The following is a 21,235-nucleotide window of genomic DNA, read 5'->3' as shown; positions in this document are numbered from 1 at the left end:
TTTTCTAAGGTTACAGAGCAGATTTAGTATTAAATTAGTTTAGTTTTGTTTCATTTTTAAATTCAGAAGCCCTCTATAAATAGTACTTCAGTGTTCTTAGAAACCCTTTGATTTCAGGCTGGCTGCAGTGGCTCACACCTGTAATTCCAGCACTTTGGGAGGCTGAGGTGGGCGGATCACTTGAGGTCAGGAGTTCAAGACCAACCTGGCCAACATGGCAAAACCCCGTCTCTACTAAAAATACAAAAATTAGTCAGGTGTGGTAGTGGGCACCTGTAATCCCAGCTACTTGGGAGGCTGATGCAGGAAAATCACTTGAACCCGGTAGGTGGGGAAAAAAAAATCCTTTGATTGCAGGGATTCCTGACTTTTGGGTGTGTCTCTCTCTATCCCTATGCCGTGCAAGAAAACATTTCTGTTTTGTTTTGTTTTGTTTTGTTTTGGGATGGAGTCTCACTCTGTCTCCCAGGCTGGAGTGCAGTGGCCTGATCTCGGCTCACTGCAACCTCTGCCTCCCGGGTTCAAGTGATTATCCTGCCTCAGCCTCCGAGAAGCTGGGATTACAAGTGCCGACCACCACACCCAGCTAATTTTTGTATTTTTAGTAGAGACGGGGTTTCGCCATGTTGGCCAGACTGGTCTCGAACTCCCAACCTCAGGTGATCCACCTGCCTTGGCCTCCCAAAGTGCTGGGATTACAGGCGTGAGCCGCCACGTGAAAACATTTCTAAGAAGTGAAACTTATGCAGGAGACTTTTTTGTGCTTTGAATGTCAGTGGTGGTTGGGATAGAAATAAAGTTTGCTTTGAGGAGATGTTGAGGATTGTTTTGTAACTCAGTAGTTACTTGACTCTAAAATCTATAATCTACAGTTTTTGGTGTCCTGCAGGTCTGTTCAGGAAGATGAACCCTCCCTTGCAGAAGCTGGAGCTGCCCCAGGGAGTCTGTCTGGGATGAAGACAGAGGCCCAGCCTTCGACATCCTCGCTGGCAAACACCTCGTGGACTGGCACAGTGATTTCTGACACTGTCCCAGGAAGTCAAACATGGGAAGACAAGGGTCCATTTACCTGGTCTGCAGCATCTGGGACCTCAGAGGCCCAAGTTTCAGCAGCCCGGGTTGCAGAGGCTAAGGCCTGGGAGGCTCATGTTTTTGAGGCTCAGGCCAGGGCCAGTCAGCCAAAGCAAATTTCTGTATTGGAGGCGGCAACTGCCTCAATCCTGAAACAGAAATCCACGTACGAGAAGGTGCAGATGACAGAGAAGAAAGAGAGTGAGGTCCTCCTTGCCCGTCCATTCTGGTCCAGCAAAGCTGAGTACATTCTGGCTCAGGTGGGCTTCTCTATGAAGCCATCTTGTCTCTGGCGCTTTGCCCACCTGTGGCTTAACAGTGGAGGCTGTAAGTCTGGGGACCAGGAAACCTGAGTCCACAAGGGGCAAGCAGGACAGAGTCCTGTCCAGGCTTTAACCGTGAATGTTTCTGAGATATGTAGAGACCAAAGACCTGGTGCTCTGAGCAGGATAGGAGCCAGGTCCCTGGACACCTAAAATCATGAGAGGTGTAGAGGTTCAGGGTATCTGAACATGGGGATGGCAAAGCTTGAGGCCTGCGTCCAAGGTGGGCTGGAAACTAGGTACTCTGGTCTTCCAGGAATTGGGGGCCAGAAGACTGGACACTTGGGACCGTGAGGGATGTAGACATGGGTGAGCCCTGATGCCTGTGACCCTGGGGGAGATCGCTGGTAGGGAGAATGTTTTCCTGGGCTCCTGGAGTCCAGGCACTGAAAGGACATGGTTCTCAGAGTCCCCCCTGAATCCTCTTCGCAGGCAGTTTCGCCGCCATCTACATCTTCATGCTGTTCTTGGTCGGGATTCCTCTTGTCTTCCTGGAGATGGCAGCCGGTCAGAGCATGCGTCAGGGTGGCATGGGTGTATGGAAGATCATTGCCCCCTGGATTGGTGGTGTGGGGTATTCTAGCTTCATGGTGAGGAGCCCATGGCTGCCCAGGCCTGACTTTTACACCCCACCCGCATCCCAACCCTCCTCCTGAAATGCGCCCCATGAATACCTCCATGGGTCAGATCCCTTTGGTTCCCCAATCCTCTGTCAAATCCCCTCCCTTTTCCTGTCCCTGCTCTTCCTCCCCAGCCATGTCCTCCTTGGCCCCCAGGTGTGTTTCATCCTCGGCCTGTACTTCAATGTGGTCAATTCCTGGATCATCTTTTACATGAGCCAGTCCTTCCAGTTTCCCGTTCCATGGGAGAAATGTCCCTTAACGATGAACTCCAGTGGCTTTGGTGAGGAGGAAGTGAAAGAAGGGGAGAAGGGAAAATGGAGAAGTAGAAGTAGAAGAGAATTTGGAAGAGGAGAGAGTGGGGAGGGACAAAGAAGAAGAAGAAGAAGGAAAAAGAAATGGGAGAGGGAAAGAGAAAAGGGAGGCGGGAGAGGGGATAAGGAAGAAGAGGGGGTACTTTGTCTAGCAGGCATGTCTAAAGCCAGGTCCCCCCCAGATCCTGCATGTGAACAGACAGCACCCTCCATATACTTCTGGTACCGGCAGACCTTGAAGGCCTCAGACAGAATCGAGGATGGCGGGTCACCAGTCTATAGTCTGGTCCTGCCCTTCTGTGTTTGCTGGTGTCTTGTTGGTGCTTTCATGATCAATGGGCTTAAGTCCACGGGGAAGGTGAGCCACCAGTATTAGATTCCTTGAAATTCTCAGATGCTTTAGCCCTTACCTCACTTTGTTACTTGTTGATCTCCTAATCTCTTGCTCCTCTGGCCTTTTACTCCCACTGGCCCCTGACTCTTGCTGAAGGCTTTCTTCTAACTCCTACTCATTTCTGACTCGGAACTTTCAATCCCTCCTGTTGATTGACCCCTACTGGTACACAGGTGCTGATATGTCCCACTCTCAATTCAGGTGATCTGTGTCTTGGTACTGCTGCCTTATTTCATCATCATTGGTTTCTTCATCCGGAGTCTGCTGCTGGAAGGGGCAAAATTTGGCCTTCAACAGTTGGTAGTTGCCAAGGTGAAATCTGTCTCCTCAATCCTCCATTAGGCCTTGTAGGGCACCACAGCTGCCTGTTCTTAGAGCTTCCTGTCCCCATTCTTTCCTTCTGCATCTCCCTCTCTCCTCCCTGCAACATTTCTATTATAGTTGTCCTCTGCTGCTGCTTTTACAACCCCCTTATACTTGTCTTCTCTCTTTCAGATATCGGATGTGTACAATGTGAGTGTGTGGTCTGTAGCAGGGGGTCAAGTTTTGTTTAACACAGGCATAGGCCTTGGCTCTGTTGCCTCCTTAGCCTCCTACATGCCCCAGTCCAACAACTGTCTCAGTGATGCCTTTCTCGTGTCTGTGATAAACCTGCTCACTTTGTTGATTGTCACATCTTTCAACTTCTCTGTCCTGGGCTTCTGGGCGACAATCATCACACATCGCTGCTGTGAGAGGTAAGGCCAGCCCCCTTGTGGAGGGTCCCAGCCCCAGGGAATTTTCAAACCCGGAGACCCTAACCTTAAAGGCACTGCAGAGATCCACGTTCACACATTTCGACCTTGGGTGCACTTGCATACCTTCCCCATAGCTAAAAATGGAGACAATAGAATCTCCTATCATGTATTATCCTTCTCAGAGCCTTTTGTCACCCTAGAAAGAAATCTTCAAACTGAGAGATTGCCAGCTCTCCACCTCAGAGTGGATATGCTAACAGGGATATACTGAAAATGGCAAACATTGAAGGCTACTCTAATCCCAGATACACAACAAAATAGCATCCAAGACCACACCACCCAGAGACCCTTCCAAGGCTATCCTTGGAAAAATGGAGAGGTGGAAGGCCCCATCCTTAACTGTCAACTCCTGAATTGGGGATTTCTGTCAATCTATCAGAAACTCCAAAAGGATTCTCTGTACTAGAACCTTAATTGTCTGATCACCCCTGTTTCTTATTTTTCTTATTTTTAGGCATTAATTTCAAAAACATCCATCAGACATTTAGGAAGTATTCTTTCTATACCACAGAGACTTGGACAGGTGAATCTGACCACAGTCCTTGTTTCATTAAGTTTTCAATTTTGGAGGGAGAAGGAAAGGAGAGAATGAGACAGCCAAAAACTTATGCTAACGGGTAACTGAAGTGATAGGTGGGGACAGGAGACAGCCATTAATTCTGTTTGGGCTAGTCAGATGGGGCCTTCCAGAGGAGGCAACCCTGAATTGAATTTCTCCCAGTAGTCTTTTTTTTTTTCTTCCTCCTCCTCTTCCTTTCTCTCCCAGAGTAGGTTTTTTTGTTTGTTTGTTTTTTTAGTTTAAATTTTTGAGAACGGGGTCCTGCTACATTGCTCAGGCAGGTCTTGAACTCCTGGGCTCAAGTTATCCTCCTGCCTCTGCCTTCCAAAGAGCTGGGATTACAGGCATGAGCCACTGCTTCCGGCCTCTCCTAGTAATCCTAACCCTCCCAAATAACCACCATTTTCTTCTAGAAGATGCCTGGGAATATACATGTGTGCGTGTGCAAGAGTTCTTGACAGCATATAGTTAGGAAAGGAATTGCTAAGTAGGGTGTGCTCACCTTCAGTTTTATCATATATTGTCTGGTTTTCAAAGTGGTGTAATGCATTACCCTCCCATCAAGGATGTGTGAGACTTCCACTTGTTCTACTTTTTGCACAACACTTGATTAAACTTGGTTGGACTTTTAAATTGTTTCCAGTCTGGTGGGAGTGTAATGGTAACTTTTTGGGTATTTTCAAAAGAAACCTTTTATTATGAGCTATTACATACATATGTAAAAATGCATAAAACAAGGCTGGGAGCAGTGGCTCACGCCTGTAATGCCAGCTCTTAGGGAGGCCGAGGTGGGAGGATTGCTTGAACCCAGGAGTTTGAAGCCAGCTGGGTGAGACACCGCCTCTAACAGAAAAAAAAAAGAAAAATGTATAAAACAATGTACAGTGTAACGAACTATGAAGTAAGCATCACTTGTATTAAGAACTAGAATAACCCTAGCTGCTCTCCATGTATCTTTTTCTAATCATAATCCCTTTACTGCTTCCCAGAGGTTAACCATCATAAAAGTCAGGATAGTGGTTATTATATTGCTTAGTAGATATGCATACATACATGATCAAATATAAAGAAAAACAAGCCCGGGTGCGTGGGCTCACGCCTATAATCCCAGCACTTTGGGAGGCTGAGGAGGGTGGATCACAAGGTCAGGAATTTGAGACCAGTCTGGCCAATATGGTGAAACCCCATCTCTACTAACAAATACAAAAATTAGCCGGGTGTGGTGGCGCACACCTGTAGTCCCAGCTACTCAGGAGGCCAAAGCAGGAGAAGCACTTGAACCTGGGAGGCGGAGGTTGCAGTGAGTGGAGATTGCACCAATGCGCTCCAGCCTGGGCGACAGAGCGAGTCTCCATCTCAAAAAAGAAAAAGAAAAAGCCTGCTGTGGTGTTAACTGGGATTGCATCAAATCTGTAGATCATCTCTGAACCAGCTTTCCTTGCATTCCCGGTTGTGGAGAAGGGCCAGGGGCAAAGCTTCTGCTTCATTTTTATTGCGAAGGTGTAGCCTTTTGAAGTTGTCAGATTTAAGTGGGGAACTTCTGTTCTGATCCTTATTTTGGGCAGGCTCTGGTGCTTTATATCTGGCCTCCATGGCCCCCTTTTGTATCTGAAAAGTCTTTTTTTTTTTTTTTTTTTTTTTTTTGAGACGGAGTCTCGCTCTGTCGCCCAAGCTGGAGCGCAGTGGCCGGATCTCAGCTCACTACAAGCTCCGCCGCCCGAGTTTACGCCATTCTCCTGCCTCAGCCTCCCGAGTAGCTGGGACTACAGGCGCCTGCCACCTCGCCCGGCTAGTTTTTTGTATTTTTTAGTAGAGACGGGGTTTCACCGTGTTAGCCAGGATGGCCTTGATCTCCTGACCTCGTGATCCGCCCGTCTCGGCCTCCCAAAGTGCTGGGATTACAGGCTTGAGCCACCGCGCCCGGCCGTCTGAAAAGTCTTAAAATTGGAAACTGCAGGTCTAGTTTATTGCATTTTGCATACATCTTTGGGACAAAGTATATTTGGAAGTCCCCTTTCTCCACTGCTTTGCCTGTACTTCAGTTTTTGCCTGATGATTCCTTATTATCTTGTCAACGTTTTTATTTCATTAGAAGATTTAAAAATATCTTCCAGGCTGGGCACGGTGGCTCACGCCTGTAATCCCAGCACTTTGAGAGGCCAAGGCAGGCGGATCACCTGAGGTCGGGAGTTCAAGACCAGCCTGACCAACACAGAGAAACCATGTATCTACTAAAAATACGAAAAAATTAGCCAGGCATGGTGGTGCATGCCTGTAATCTCAGCTACTCGGGAGGCTGAGGCAGAAGAATTGCTTGAACCCAGGAGTCGGAGGTTGCGGTGAGCCAAGATTGCGCCATAGCATTCCAGCCTGGACAACAAGAGCAAAACTTGGTCTCAAAAAAAAAAAAAAAAAAAAAAAATTCCTCCAGCCTTTTAAATTATTTCCAATGAGAAAATTGGTTCAAATATCTAGCTTATTACTGGAATAGCATATAGTATTTTATTTTCTAAAATGTGATCAAACTCTACTTGCTTGCCTTTTGCTTTTATCAGTGAATCTTGGCAAGCTGTCCATTGCAGTTCTTACAGAGCAATGAGCTGAAGTTTTAAGGGTTTGTAGGAGTTAGCCAAGTGAAGAATGGTGGTGGGGGTGGAGTTGGTATTGTGTGTGAGAGGGTGTGATGGGCCTTGAAACTGTAAGTAGTTAAATCTGGCCAGAACATGGAATGTGAAGAGAGCCATAGGGACATGTGAGGTCAAAATGGTCAGCAGGGCTCACATCAAAAAGTCGAACCAGCAGCTGCTCTCTCACAGCACAACTCCATGGGAACGTTGTCATCATAGTCTCTGTGCCCCCGGACACGCTGTAACAGGAGGTTTAGAAAGTTGGCTTTTACCCGTTAGTCTCAGCCAAGAGGGAAGGTAGACAGTGAAGAAGAAACCCCATCACTAGAGCAGAGACCACTGAGTCCCCAAGAAGACTGTAGAAAATGCTTCTCCTAGGCTCTCCCATGGTCGTAAATTCTCCAGGATTACACAAACGAATTCACGACCCTGAAGGCGGGTGCCTTCTAGGTTTCATCCCAGGTTCTATCTTACCCAGATCACTAATGCTAAGCCAGTGATAGCCATTTTTATCTTGAAGATAAAGGAAAAGGAGACCATCTCCTGCTGGGCCAAATGGTTCAATTTGATTCAACCCCCTATCCCCAGGAATGCTGAAATACTTTTAAAGCTGATAAACCTAGGGAAACTGCCTCCTGACGCCAAGCCCCCTCTCGACCTGCTTGACAACCCGACCTCCATCTACAACACCTGGCTCAATGGCCTTCCCCAGCACATCAAAAGCATGGTTCTCCGCGAGGTGACTGAATGCAACATAGAGACTCAGTTTCTTAAGGTCAGTAAAAAAAACTGAGTCTGAAAGCCCTTGGCACAACAGAAATTTTAGCTTTTATTAGCACGAGAAAAAATCCCAGAAGTGCCGGGATAATCTGTGGCGCTTAGTAATACGAAGTACTATAGTTTGCAGAATGGCCTTCCAAGCATAATGCTAGCTGGATTGATTTTTCCATGTCAGAAAAATCAATGACCCTCCCTCCTATCATTCAGGAGTCTGCTCACATGTCACCTTATCGGAAAGGCCCTCCCTGAAGTCGTATCTGGATGGGTGCCCACACACTCCCACTATGGGCTGGCTTGGCGATCTTATTTTCTCGGTGATCCAGGGATTTTCAGGAGTTTTCCAGGGAAGATAGAGTGCATACTTGTCTATATTTTTTTGTTATTGTTTAGTTCAATGACGCTTCAACACCTGTTTGTTCTCTCTTTGCAGGCTAGCGAGGGCCCAAAGTTTGTATTCCTGTCCTTTGTTGAAGCCATGTCCTTCCTTCCTCTGTCTGTCTTCTGGTCTTTTATCTTCTTCCTGATGTTGCTGACCATGGGGCTGAGCAGCGCAATAGGGATTATGCAGGGCATCGTTACTCCACTCCAGGACAACTTCTCTTTCTTCAGGAAACATACAAAGCTGCTCATAGGTGCTCTGACCTAGGCCCGACCCCTGACACCACTGGGATTTTTTTCTGGGACAGGGTCCCTGTAGTCCAGGCTGGTGTGCAGTGGTGTGATCTTGGCTTACTGCAACTTCTGCCTCCTGGGTTCAAGTCATCCTCCCACCTCAGCCTCCCCAGTAGTTGGGACCGTAGGCATGCGCCACCACGCCCGGCTCAGTTTTGTAGTTTTGGTAGAGACGGGCTTTCGCCATGTTGCCCAGGCTGGTCTCAGACTTCTGGGCTTAAGCAATCTGCCCACTTCAGCTTCCCAAAATGCTTGGATTACAGATGTAAGCCACCGCGCCCGGCCACCACTGGGTCTGCCACCAGTCCTGGTCTATGACCTCTACTTAGCCCTTGTCACCCAGCCCTGACTTCTAACCTTGATCCAGATCTCATGTTTTCTCCAGTGGGACTCTTTCTGCTCATGTTCGCGTGCGGCCTCTTCTTCACTCAACCTTCAGGCAGCCACTTCATCAAACTGCTGAGTAACCACTGGATAGTCTTCCCCATCATCGTCATTGCCATATTGGAAACCATGGCTGTATCCTGGGCCTATGGGGCCAGGAGGTGAAGTCCTAAGCCCAGGTTCTCACAAAGCATGGGACTATCGGGAAGGTTGACCCCTTTCTTGTTGCCTCCACTGTTGCCCAATTAGTGTGACATAGGGACTCTTAATTTCAGAGCCTTCTGGGAAACCTTTTTATTCATTCATCCATTTTCACATATATTTTGGGTGCTGCATATGTGCCAGGCACTGTTTTAGTCATCAAGGATAGGAGCATTGAATAAAAGAAGTATTCCTATTCTCAGAAAGCTTACATTTTAGTGGTCTAGAGAGACAATAACCAATTAGCAAATAAAGAATAAAAACATTGAGAATAAGTATAAGTGATAGGAAGAATCAAAGGGTGAGGTCAGATGGCCCGTAGTGGGAGTGTGTGTGGGCACCCATCCAGGTCAGACTTCAGGGAGGGCCTTTCTGATAAGGTGACATGTGAGCAGACTCCTGAAGAATAGGAGGGAGGGAGTCATGACAAGACTGTGAGGAAAGCGCTCCCTGCAGGGAAACAGAAATTACCAAGGCCAGAGGAAACATAATGCCTAGAGTTTTTGAGAAAAAAGGAAGTCAGAGAGGCTGGAATAGAAGATATTAGGAGATGGCGCTAGAGAAATGATGGGGGCCAAATCATGTAGGGTTTTGTAAGCCGCTATAGGAGTCAGCTTTGTATGCAGAATGAGAGACGAAGCATTGGAAGGTTTTGAGTAGGAGAATGACATTTTCAGGTGGGAGTTGCCGTTATTAGATTTGTTTTTTAAAAAGGTATCTATGGCTGCTGTGTGGAGAATAGATCAGGAAGGGTCCAGAGTGAAGCCAGGATAAGAGTTGGAAGCTATGTAATATTTCTTTTGTTTTTGTTTGTTTTTTTCTTTTTGAGATGGAGTCTTGCTCTGTTGCCCAGGCTGGAGTGCAGTGGTGTGATCTCAGCTCACTGCAAACTCTGCCTCCCGGGTTCAAGCAATTCTTCTCCCTCAGCCTTCTGAGTAGCTGGGATTACAGGCATGCGCCACCACGCCCAGCTACTTTTTGTATTCTGAGTAGAGATGGGGTTACACCATGTTGGCCAGGCTGGTCTCGAACTCTTGACCTCGTGATCACCTGCCTCAGCCTCCCAAAGTGTTGGGATTACAAGCATGAGCCACCCCTGCCTCATGAAGGCTATGTAATATTTCAAATGAGAGCTAAGAATGGCTTGGTCAAAAGTAGAAGAATTGTGGATTAAGAGAAGTGGTCTGATTCTGGAAGGTAGAGCTACCTGGGAAAGAGAACAAGATAATCTGGGAGCGAGACCTGGAAGACATAACTGTGGAATGTAAGTCTATAGCAGAGGTAGCCAGGGAAGCTCTGGGGACACAGATGATTAGTTAAGGAAGACTGGAGAGTTAGGGAAGGTGGCCTAGAGAAGAGGATGCTTGAACAGAGCCTGGACAGATGAATAGGTGGAGATAGGGTGATGGGCACCCTAGACCAAAAGACCCCACTTGTATATTTATTGAAATTGAGAATATGTACTAAAGGAGACTCGATAGGTGGCTGAAATAAACTAGATACATTCCCCAGGGGCCAAATGCCACTTTCTTTTATCCGTGTTGTTCACTGCTAGATATCCAGCACTTAGAAGAGTTCCTGGCACATCATAGACGTTCTGATATTTATGGGATGAATGAAAGAGACTTGACCTTTCTTCTGAGGCCATTGGATACCCATGGAAAGTTCTTGAGCAGGAGAGGGGTGTTTGGAAAATATTCTTGGGTTGGGATAGACGACAGACTGACTAGGGAGAAGATGAGAGAGGACAAGATTTGAGATGAAACAGGAGATTAGAGATACAATAGAATGTTTGAAAGATGTCAAGGTTGGGCTGGCCCTGCCGCCAAGGTGGTGAGGCCTAACTGGGCATCCCACGCTCTGGTGGCCCTTCCCCAGGTTCCTTGCAGACCTGACGATCCTGTTGGGCCACTCCATCTCTCCCATCTATGGTTGGCTGTGGCCTTGTGTGTGTCCAGTTGTGCTGCTTATCCTGTTTGTGACCGTGATGGTTCGTCTTTGTATGAAGCCGATCACCTACATGTCCTGGGACTCAAGCACTGTGAGCCTCCCCCAGGACCCAGAATCCCTTTGGGAGTGGGGGCCAGACCTTTCAGTTCACTCTGGGTGAAAGAACCCAGTCATCTCATTCTCTTATGCCGGAAGACTCATGGGTTTTCTGCTTTAGTTCCCCATCCACCCTTCCCCTCCACAACTCTTCCTCTTCTCTTGGGGATTTTGATATTCTGAACCTTTTTCCCATCTCTCCACAGTCAAAAGAGGTGCTTCGACCATACCCACCATGGGCACTGCTCTTGATGATCACCCTTTTTGCCATTGTCATCCTCCCCATCCCTGCATACTTTGTATACTGCCTCATACATAGGATTCCCTTCAGGCCCAAGAGCAGAGACAGGCCTATTACAGCCTCCACATCCCTACCCCTAAGTCACCAGCTAACACCCAGTAAAGAGGTTCAAAAGGAAGAAATTCTACAATGTGATGAAACAAAGTACCCATCAACCTCTCATGTGACTTCTTAACTTCATTCATTTGGCTTCACATCACATATCCCTTAGAACAGATCCAATGGGCAACTCTTAATATCAGCTTGCAACTGTTGATGTCCCTGGATCCAGAACCACTTTTATTTCCAAGAGGAGGGCGTTCTTTGGAGGGGGTTCATAGGGCCTGGCCTTGCAATCCCCTCCTTGGTCCCATCTTATCTGGTGACCACCATCATTGTTTTCCCCATCATCTTCCTCAACACACATACATGTACAACTTATATACAATACTAGTGATGTCTACCAGTCCTGCTACTTCTGGGGTGCCTGTCACCTGGAATGGAGCTGGAGGAGTAATGCTGTTGATCAATAAATCAGTCTACATTAACTCCAGGATGTAAGCAGATCTTTTTTTTCTATAGATGTCTCAGATGTTCAGTTTTCCTGTCACAAGGCTTCCAGTCTGTATTAGTTCATTTTCACACTGCTAATAAAGACATACCTGAAACTGGAAACAAAAAGGTTTAATTGGACTTACAGTTCCACATTGTTGGGGAGGCCTCAGTCATGGTGGAAGGCGAAAGGCACTTCTTACATGACGGCAGCAAGAGAAAAAATGAGGAAGAAGCAAAAGCGGAAACCCCTGATAAACCCATCAGATCTCATGAAACTTATTCACTATCATGAGATTAGGATGCAAAAGACCAGCCCCCATGATTCGATTACCTCCCCCTGGGTCCCTCCCATAACACATGGGAATTCTGGGAGATATAATTGAAGTTGTAATGGGGACACAGCCAAACCATATCATTCTGCCCCTGGCCCCTTCAAATCTCATGTCCTCACATTTCAAAAGCAATCATGCCTTCCCAACAGACCCCCAAAGTCTCAACTCATTTCAGCATTAACCCAAAAGTCCAAAGTCTCATCTGAGACAAGGCAAGTCCCTTCCACCTATGAGCCTGTAAAATCAAAAACAAGCTAGTTACTTCCTAGATACAATGGGGTTACTGGTATTGGGCAAATACAGCCATTCCAAATGGGAGAAATTGGCCAAAGCAAAGGGGTTACAGGGCCAATGCAAGTCCAAAATCTAGAAGGGGAGTCAAATTTTAAAACTCCCTAATCTCCTCTGACTCCAGATCTCACATCCCGGTCATGCTGATGCAAAAGGTGGGTTCTCATGGTCTTAGCTCCACCTCTGTGGCTTTGCAGGGTACAGCCCCCCTTCCAGCTGCTTTCACGGGCTGGTGTTGAGTGTGGCTTTTCCAGGCTCATGGTGCAAGCGTTCAGTGGATCTACCATTCTGGAGTCTGAAGGACAGCGGACCTCTTCTCACAGCTCCACTAGGCAGTGCCCCAGTAGGAACTCTGACTCCACATTTCCCTACTCATTTCCCTCCCTAGCAGAGGTTCTCCATGAGGGCTCTGCCCCTGCAGAAAACTTGTTCCTGGGCATCCAGGCATTTGCATACATCTTCTGAAATCTAGGCAGAGGTTCCCAAACCTCACGTCTTGACTTCTGTGCACCCACAGGCTCAACACCACGTGGAAGTTGCCAAGGCTTGAGGCTTCTACTATCTGAAGCCACAGCCTGAGCTGTACATTGGCCCCTTTCAGCCATGGCTGGAGTGGCTGGGACACAGGGCACGAAGTCCCTAGGCTGCACACAGCACAGGGACCCTGGGCCTGGCCCACAAAACCACTTTTTCCTCCTGGGCCTCTGGGCCTGTGATGGGAGGGGCTGCCATGAATGTCTCTGATGTGGCCTGGAGACATTTTCCCCAGGGTCTTAGGGATTAACATTAGGCTCCTTGCTACTCATGCAAATTTCTGCAGCTGGCTTGAATTTCTCCTCATAAATGGGTTTTTCTTTTCTACTGCATCATCAGGCTGCAAATTTTCTGAACTTTTATGTCATTTCCCTTTTAAAACTGAATGCTTTTAACAGCACCCAAGTCACCTTCTGAATACTTTGCTGCTTAGAAATTTCTTCTGCCAGATACCCTAAATCATCTCTCTCAAGTTCAAAGTTCCACAAATCTCTAGGGCAGGGGCAAGATGCCACTAGTCTCTTTGCTAAAACATAACAAAGAGTCATCTTTGCTCCAGTACCCAACAAGTCCCTCATCTCCATCTGAGACCACCTCATCCTGGACCTTATTGTTCATATCAGCATTTTTGTCAAAACCATTCAATAGGTCTTTAGGAGGTTCCAAACTTTCCCACATTTTCCCGTCTTCTTGTGAACCCTCCAAACTGTTCCAATGTCTGCCTGTTACCCAGTTCCAAAGTTGCTTCCACATTTTCGGGAATCTTTTCAGCAATGCCCGACTCTACTGGTACCAGTTTACTCTACTGGTATAGTTTGTTTTCATGCAGCTGATAAAGACATACCTGAAACTGGGAACAAAAAGGTTTAATTGGATTTACAGTTTCACATGGCTGGAGAGGTCTCAGAATCATGGCAGGAGGCCGAAAGGCACTTCTTACATGGTGGCAGCAAGAGAGAAAATGAAGCAAAAGTGGAAACCCCTGATAAACCCATCAGATCTCATGAGACTTATTCACTATCATGAGAATAGCATGGAAAACACCAACCCCCATGATTCAATTACTTCCCCCTGGGTTCCTCCCACAACACATGGGAATTCTGGGAGATACAACTGAAGTTGAGATTTAAATGGGGACACAGCCAAACCATATCACAGTCTTTCTAAAGCCAAATGTCCAGCCCTGAGTTCCTGCCCTCCCCTTGCTCTGGCAAACTCAGATGCTAGATCGCTAGGCTTGCCTTATCCAGGGGCTGGCCTTTAGCCAAGGGAAACCTGGGAAATGGTGACTTCAACAAAGATGGGAAAGATATTAATGCGCTTGCTACTGATACATGATAATCCTATTATAGGCCTAAAGTTATTTCTAAAAAGTTGCACTCGAGGTTTTAACATTGTGTTGTGGACTGAGTACATCTGTAAATCAGTGCCACAACCAGTTACTAACAAGCTGTTTTGCTGAGCCCACCAAGGGTCCCATTGCTGCTCAGTACCGGGCACCACTGGTTTTTATCCCAGGGTCAAATCAACTGAACTTGCCCAGTGGATGATCACTGAGTGGGTCTCTAAGAACTTGTGGGAGGTAGTGCCATGAGGGTGCTGAAGTACTCCCCACAAAGAGACTGGGGCCTGTCAGTTACCTGCTGGAGATGGGGGCAGAGGTGACTGGGATTCCCAAAGATCCAGGAAATGGGTTTCCCTTAAATGCTCAGAGATCTCAGCCTTTTAGATTGCTTAGAGCCCACGGGTAAGTTTCAGTGATAAAGGGAAAGAAGACACCCCCACCACTGGCAGGCAGGACTCAAGAGGTGGGTCTGCAGAAAGGAAAGAGCAGAGGCACCCGGAGTTTCCAGACCTCTGAAGTCTGGCTCTTCAAGCTTGAAGACAGGAGGGCTGGAGGGGGCGTGCCGCTCCGTGTCATCACCCATTGGCTCCTGTGCTGTATTAGCCCAGCCCCTCCATCCCCCAGTCCAAATGCTTTATCTGCTTGAAGACTCATGCTATTGAATCGGGTCATGTGGGGATGGGAGAGAGAAGGCCGTGGGCTCCTCCTTCTCATCAAATAGTCTGGGTCTTCAACCTTCTCCCTTTTGGGAACCCAGGCACTCATCCTCCTTTCTGCCTCAAGGCCCCTCCCACCCACCTCCCCACCATCCTGGTCCAGTTTTGGAGGTGGAACTTGGGAGAGGGGGATTGAAAAGTAGGGGCTTGCCGGGCGCGGTGGCTCAAGCCTGTAATCCCAGCACTTTGGGAGGCCCAGACGGGCGGATCACGAGGTCAGGAGATCGAGACCATCCTGGCTAACACAGTGAAACCCCGTCTCTACTAAAAAATACAAAAAAAAAAAAAAAAACTAGCCGGGCGACGTGGCGGGCCCCTGTAGTCCCAGCTACTCCGGAGGCTGAGGCAGGAGAATGGCGTAAACCCGGGAGGCGGAGCTTGCAGTGAGCTGAGATCCGGCCACTGCACTCCAGCCTGGGCGACAGAGCCAGACTCCGTCTCTCAAAAAAAAAAGAAAGAAAAAAAGTATTTTATTTCCTTCTTAGTATCTGTTTGTTTCTTTCTCTCTTTCTTTTTTTTTTTTTAATAGTTTAATGTATTTTAATAGCAAACTTACAGGAACAGCACAGAATTCAGACAACATTAAAAACATGTACTTGCATTTAGGACAACTCAGAAAAGTATAGTGAATGGATGGAATCTACTGTATGATAAAAATGCTACAAACACCATTTAGTTGCCGTCAATAAGAAATTTACTTGTTTTAAAAAAATCCAAATGCTGGCATTGTCCAGAAAAATTTAACAGGTTTATTTATAATTATTATAAAGTTGAACCGCTGAAACTTGTTCACTGAAACATTTTAACGTGCATTAATGCTTTACGTCTCTGCATTTATATTAAAAATTCACACACAAATGAAAATGGAAAAACTACCAATACCTGATTTCTGTCCCCTATTTTTCCACTCGCAATCATATACTTAAGTACCTTTTGACCCCATGGAAAAAAAAAATCTAACGTTCAGAACTACCAATAACAGGAAGAAGAGAATTTTTTTTTTTTTTGAGAATGAAATGTTTCCTATCATAGTGGATTCTTAAGCATGTTCTCCACGTATGCGGCGTGCTAGCTGGATGTCTTTTGGCATAATTGTTACACGTTTGGCATGGATAGCACACAGGTTGGTGTCTTCAAAGAGGCCAATCAGATAGGCCTCACTTGCCTCCTGCAAAGCACCCATAGCTGCCCTCTGGAAGCGCAGATCTGTTTTAAAGTCCTGAGCAATTTCTCGCACCAGACGCTGGAAGGGAAGTTTGCGAATCAGAAGTTCAGTGGACTTCTGATAACATCTAATTTCACGGAGTGCCACAGTACCAGGCCTGTAACGATGAGGTTTCTTCACCCCTCCAGTAGAGGGCGCACTCTTGCGAGCGGCTTTTGTAGCCAGTTGCTTCCTGGGTGCTTTACCACTGGTCGATTTGCGGGCAGTCTGCTTTGTACCAGCCATGGTACAGAGACCTCCTTACTTACCCCCCTTCTCCTTCGGCTGGAGCTCGGCGAGCGAGAGGCAGCGCTGGCATTAGAGAGCGACGGCGGCTGCGAACACAATTCTCTTTCTTTTTTTTTTTTTTTTTTGACAGAGTCTTGCCCTGTTGCCCAGGCCGGAGTACAGTGGCTCTGTCTTGGCTCACTGCAAACTCCGCCTCCCAGGTTCAAGCAATTATCCTGCCTCAGCCTTCTGAGTAGCTGGGATTACAGGGATGCACCACCACGCCCAGCCAATTTTTGTACTTTTAGTAGAGATGGGGGGGGGGGGTCTCACTGTGTTGCCCAGGCTGGTCTCGAACTCCTGACCTCATGATCCGCCCATCTTGGCCTCCCAAAGTGTTAGGATTACAGGCGTTAGTCGCTGCACCTGGCCTTTTTTTTTTTTTTTTTTTTTTTTTTTTTTTTGAGACAGCCTCGCTCTGTTGCCCAAGCTGGAGTGCAGTGGCGCGATCTCAGCTCACTGCAACCTCCACCTCCCAGGCTCAAGCGATTCTTACGTCTCAGCCTCCCAAGTAGCTGGGATTACAGGTGCACACCACTGTGTCCAGCTAATTTTTGTATTTCTAGTAGAGGTGGGGTTTTGCCATGTTGGCCAGGCTAGTCTCGAACTCCTGGCCTCAAGGGATCCGCCCGCCTCAGCCTCCCAAAGTGTGTGAGTCACTGCACCTGGCCTAAATCTGCTTTCTAATTTGCCTCCCTGACACGCGGGACGCTTCAACAGGGATGGCACCAGGTTCAAGAGGCTGACGAAGAGACCCAGGGCTAGCAAACGAGACATAGGGTTTATTTGAGGGAACTTACAGGGTGACCCAGTGGTGGTGAGCTGGATAGGAGAACCACAACCACCTGCAAAACGCATGCAGTTTACATAACACTTTCACTTAGCACCCTCCCCCAGCAACCTCCATGCAGCAGCCCTCAACCTCAGGGTGTGCTTCAGTTATTGCTGCCAGGCGTGTCTACCATACACACTCCACTCCAGCATACCCACCTTTTGTGTTTGTTTTTGGTTTTGTTTTTTGGGTTTTTTTTTGAGATGGAGTCTCTGTCACCAAGGCTAGAGTGCAGTGGTGTGATCTCGGCTCACTGCAACCTCTGCCTCCCGAGTTCAAGTGATTCTTGTGCCTCAGCCTCCCAAGTAGCTAGGATGACAGGCCCTTGCCACCACACCCGGCTAATTTTTGTATTTTTAGTAGAGATGGGGTTTCACCATGTTGGCCATGCTGGTCTTGAACTCCTGACCTCAAGTGATCCGCCTGCCTTGGCCTCCCAAAGTGCTGGGTTTACAGGCGTGAGCTACTGCGACCCGGCCACTCTAACATACCTTTGAATGGCCCTCACATTCTTGTGCCATTCTTCCACCATTTCCCTGGGGCCAGGTATGCAGAGGAGCATTGCCGCCTGAACCACAGCAGCAATACAAACTACAACAGAAAAGAATAATGAATATAAAAGTGGCTTCAGGTACTCAGGTTCGCTGCTGGGATGCACCATGGCAGGCCCGCAGTGGAGGAGAGGGGCAGCTCTCTGCAGATCCAACAGTCTGTTTTGTTCTGGAGAGAGACCACCATCTGTGCCCAGCTGGTAAGAGGTTTGCTGCATACCATCTATGGGTGAAAAGTGAGATGTTTAGTGAGTACAAGAAGGAGCAAGTCATGGTCATTTTTTTCTTTTTGAGACAGAGTTTCACTCTTGTTGCCCAGGCTGGAGTGCAGTAGCTGGCTCTCGGCTCACTGCAACCTCCGCCTCTCGGGTTCAAGCGATTCTCCTGCCTCAGCCTCCCGAGTAGCTGGGATTATAGGCGCCTGCCATCATGCCCGGCTAATTTTTTGTATTTTTAGTAGAGGCAGCGTTTTGCCGTATTGGCCAGGCTGCTCTCGAACTGCTGACCTCAGGTGATCCACCCGCCTCGGCCTTCCAAAGTGCTGGGATTACAGGCATGTACCACTGCACCCAGCCTCATGGTCATTTTACAAGAAACAGGAAGTCGTGTCCTTCTCAGAGAGCACCACCCCTGGCAGTGGCCTGGTGCTTGGTTTGCAGTACCAAATAGGTTGGCCCCATCTCTACAAAGTGTCATGTGAGGCTGGAGTAAGACAATAGGGATATTATGCAGTGTGGGCATCCAGATGCTAGACTGTTACGTGCATCCCCCAGGTGCGGTGAAGAATGTTCTTCCATATCAGCCCCCCAAAGGGGACTGCCTGCTACCGTCCAGTCCTGTGTTTCTCCTTATAGTAGGTGCATGGTAGGCCCCTTAAAGACGGTGCCCAGATGTCAGTGCACAGGACTATTGGGTCCGGCTCCTAGAAGCAACCATCCAGGCAGCTTGCAGCTCAGCCCATTGGTTACTATGTCCTTTGCCTGTATCGAGCCAGACACTCTCAGTGGACAGCTGGATACAGGTGCAAGGATTGCCTCGTGACAAGCCATCTGTGTACCAGGCCTGGTCAGGAATTGGGCCCTGCGCCTCTTATATAAAGGAGGGAATCTGTGGCGGCTCAGTGCCTCTGTCAAAGACTGTCCTTCAGCTGTCACGTAGGTGACAGGGCCAAGCAGGAAACAGAGCCCTGTGCTAGTTTGTGTACTTCTGTTGCAGGCACCCATGCCATTTAGCTACAGTTTGTTTCTGGGCATTCCCAGATTTTGGTTTCTGGGAAACCAAAATTCGTGCCTCAGCCTCCTGAGTAGCTGGGATTATAGGCACATGCCACCACACCTGGCTAATTTTTGTATTTTTAGTAGAGATGGGGTTTCACCATGTTGGCCAGGCTTGTCTTGAACTCCTGACCTCAAGTGATCCACCTGCCTTGGCCTCCCAAAGTGCTACTCGGGAAGCTGAGACTAGGATAAAAGCCTTTATCCTAATCTAAAGGTGTCCTACTTTATACTAGGATAAAGGCTAAGACCCCAGGATCCCGATAAGAGCAATGGTGGCTGGGTGTCTGGAGACTGCCGGCCACACATAGAGCTAGCTAACTATATATTGGTCACCTAAGAATGCATAGTCTGGCTGGGCACAGTGGCTCACGTCTGTAATCCCAGCACTTTGGAAGGCCGAGGTAGGTGGATCACCTGAGGTCAGGAGTTCGAGACCAGCCTGGCCAACATGGCAAAACCGTGTCTCTACTAAAAATACAAAAATTAGCTGGGCATGGTGGCAGGCACCTGTAATCCCAGCTAACCTACCATGGGGTACTGGGTATATACTAGCATGGGATCCCCTTTGGAACATCTTCCTCTTGCTGTAAGGCATAACACGTAGTGTGGAATTGTAGCTCCATGACACTATAATCTAACTTCAGTCCCCTTCCATAGCTGGAACCAGAATCCTAAAGGCACAAGTTTGTGTCCTTGCCTTTGCCACCTGTCCCAGTTGGCCCCCTTCTTGACTAAATGGTACAGTGGCCTAAGGAGTTGAGCCAAATGGGAAATAAAAGGACACCACAGCCTTAGAAGAAGAACTAAGGTTTGCAGCCACTTTGGTGGTGTAGGATGTGGGTAGGCCTGCACCGTATCTAGAATGGGAAATTGAACACCATTAGCCTTAGCCAATCAGATGACATCAAGTATTTGACTGATAAGCCTGGACCCCGCCTTTGTCTGCATTGAGGGCCCATCCGGTTAACCAAGTGAGACAGGAAGGTGAGGGCTATAGAGACTCAGAAGTTAGCTGGAAAAAGACTCAGAAGTTAGCACGATATCATCAATGTAATGGAAAACATGTACCCTCTCCAGGGTAGTCCATCTACTGAGGTCTGTGGCCATTAGGCGTTGACAGATAGTGAGGCTATGGAAATATTCCCAAGGCAAGAGAGTAAAGGTATAACTGTTCTCCTTCCCAGGTGATAAGGTTCGGCTTTTTTGTTTGTTTGTTTGTTTGTTTTTTGTTTTTTGAGACGGAGTCTCGTTCTGTTGCCCAGGCTGGAGTGCAATGGCGCAGTCTCTGCTCACTGCAATCTCCACCTCCCAGGTTCACACCATTCTTCTGCCTCAGCCTCCCGAGTAGCTGGAATTACAGGCATCCACCACCACACCCAGCTAGTGTTTGGCTTTGTGTCCCCACCCAAATCTCATCTTGAGTTGTAATCTCTGTAATCCCCACGGGTCAGAGAGACCAGGTGGAGGTAATTGAATCATCGGGGCAGCTTCCCCCATGCTGTTCTCCTGGTAGTGAGTGAGATCTCGCGAGATCTGATGGTTTTATAAGGGGCTCTTCCTCCTTCGCTCAGCCTCGTGAAGAAGGTGCTTTTCTTCCCCTTTGTCTTCTGCTGTGATCGTAAGCTTCCTGAGGCCTCCCCAGCTATGCTGAACTTGCTGAACTGTAAGTCAATTAAGCCTCTTTCCTTTATAAATCACCCAGTTTTGGGCAGTCCTTTATAGCAGCGTGAAAACGGACTAATATACCAGGTGAATGCAATGACAAAATGAGGTGCGTCCAGTCCCTCTCCTATCCTCATCAGAAAGGAGGCAATATGAGAACGGCTGCATACATTAGGGGGCCACTTTATTGAACTCCCAGTAATCTGTCATTCTCCGTGTCCCATCAGGCATCCACATAGGCCATGCAGGGCTATTGTATGGGCTGTTCACTGGTCTTATAATGTCTACCCAGACTTCTTTCCTTTTCAGTCCCTACGATCTCATCACGACCTCCTGGCAGGTGTTGTCGTTTCAATGCTGCTATTCACAGAGGGGCTGGCAGCTGTGCTGGTGTCCATTTCGCATTCCCCTTGATCACACGCTTCACCATCCTAACTCAGTCGGAATTCAGAGAGTCAAGCCTGATGAGACAGCCATTCCCAAGATGTACTCTGAAACAGGAGCTCTGTATACTAAATAGGGTTTGGGCGGCAGTCTCCTAACTTGTAATACTAGCTCAACCTGTCTGACTTTCACAACC

General features: G+C 47.8%; 2 protein-coding genes across 6 annotated transcripts in view; one reads left to right on the top strand and one right to left on the bottom strand.

Annotated features, from left to right (window-relative positions):
* Positions 1-11,616, top strand: part of SLC6A16 (solute carrier family 6 member 16) — a 31,377-nt gene extending 19,761 nt beyond the window's left edge. For 3 of the 5 annotated variants that reach the window (XM_009194940.4, XM_021931296.2, XM_009194939.3), the window contains exons 3-13: positions 890-1,398; positions 1,827-1,984; positions 2,171-2,297; positions 2,511-2,686; positions 2,924-3,034; positions 3,218-3,459; positions 7,294-7,480; positions 7,916-8,117; positions 8,543-8,702; positions 10,621-10,783; positions 10,995-11,616. In XM_009194940.4, the coding sequence (XP_009193204.2) occupies positions 954-1,398; positions 1,827-1,984; positions 2,171-2,297; positions 2,511-2,686; positions 2,924-3,034; positions 3,218-3,459; positions 7,294-7,480; positions 7,916-8,117; positions 8,543-8,702; positions 10,621-10,783; positions 10,995-11,264 (2,241 nt within the window). In that variant the 5' untranslated portion in view covers positions 890-953 and the 3' untranslated portion in view covers positions 11,265-11,616. Of the gene's footprint in view, positions 1-889; positions 1,399-1,826; positions 1,985-2,170; positions 2,298-2,510; positions 2,687-2,923; positions 3,035-3,217; positions 3,460-7,293; positions 7,481-7,915; positions 8,118-8,542; positions 8,721-10,620; positions 10,784-10,994 lie in introns of those variants that run through there. The other 2 variants (XM_021931297.2, XM_017952583.3) reach the window with 2 other exon arrangements.
* A 3,896-nt stretch (positions 11,617-15,512) lies between these two features.
* Positions 15,513-16,337, bottom strand: LOC101000269 (histone H3.3-like). Its single transcript, XM_009195967.4, has one exon. The coding sequence runs from the start codon at positions 16,289-16,291 to the stop codon at positions 15,881-15,883; it is 411 nt and encodes a 136-aa protein (XP_009194231.2). The 5' UTR covers positions 16,292-16,337; the 3' UTR covers positions 15,513-15,880.
* Between the last annotated feature and the right edge of the window lie 4,898 nt (positions 16,338-21,235).

This window comes from Papio anubis, chromosome 20, assembly GCF_008728515.1.
Source record: "Papio anubis isolate 15944 chromosome 20, Panubis1.0, whole genome shotgun sequence".
In the NCBI taxonomy this organism is placed as follows: Eukaryota; Metazoa; Chordata; class Mammalia; order Primates; family Cercopithecidae; genus Papio; species Papio anubis.
Note: the sequence above shows the minus strand (reverse complement) of the source record. Positions and strands in the feature narration are given on the sequence as shown.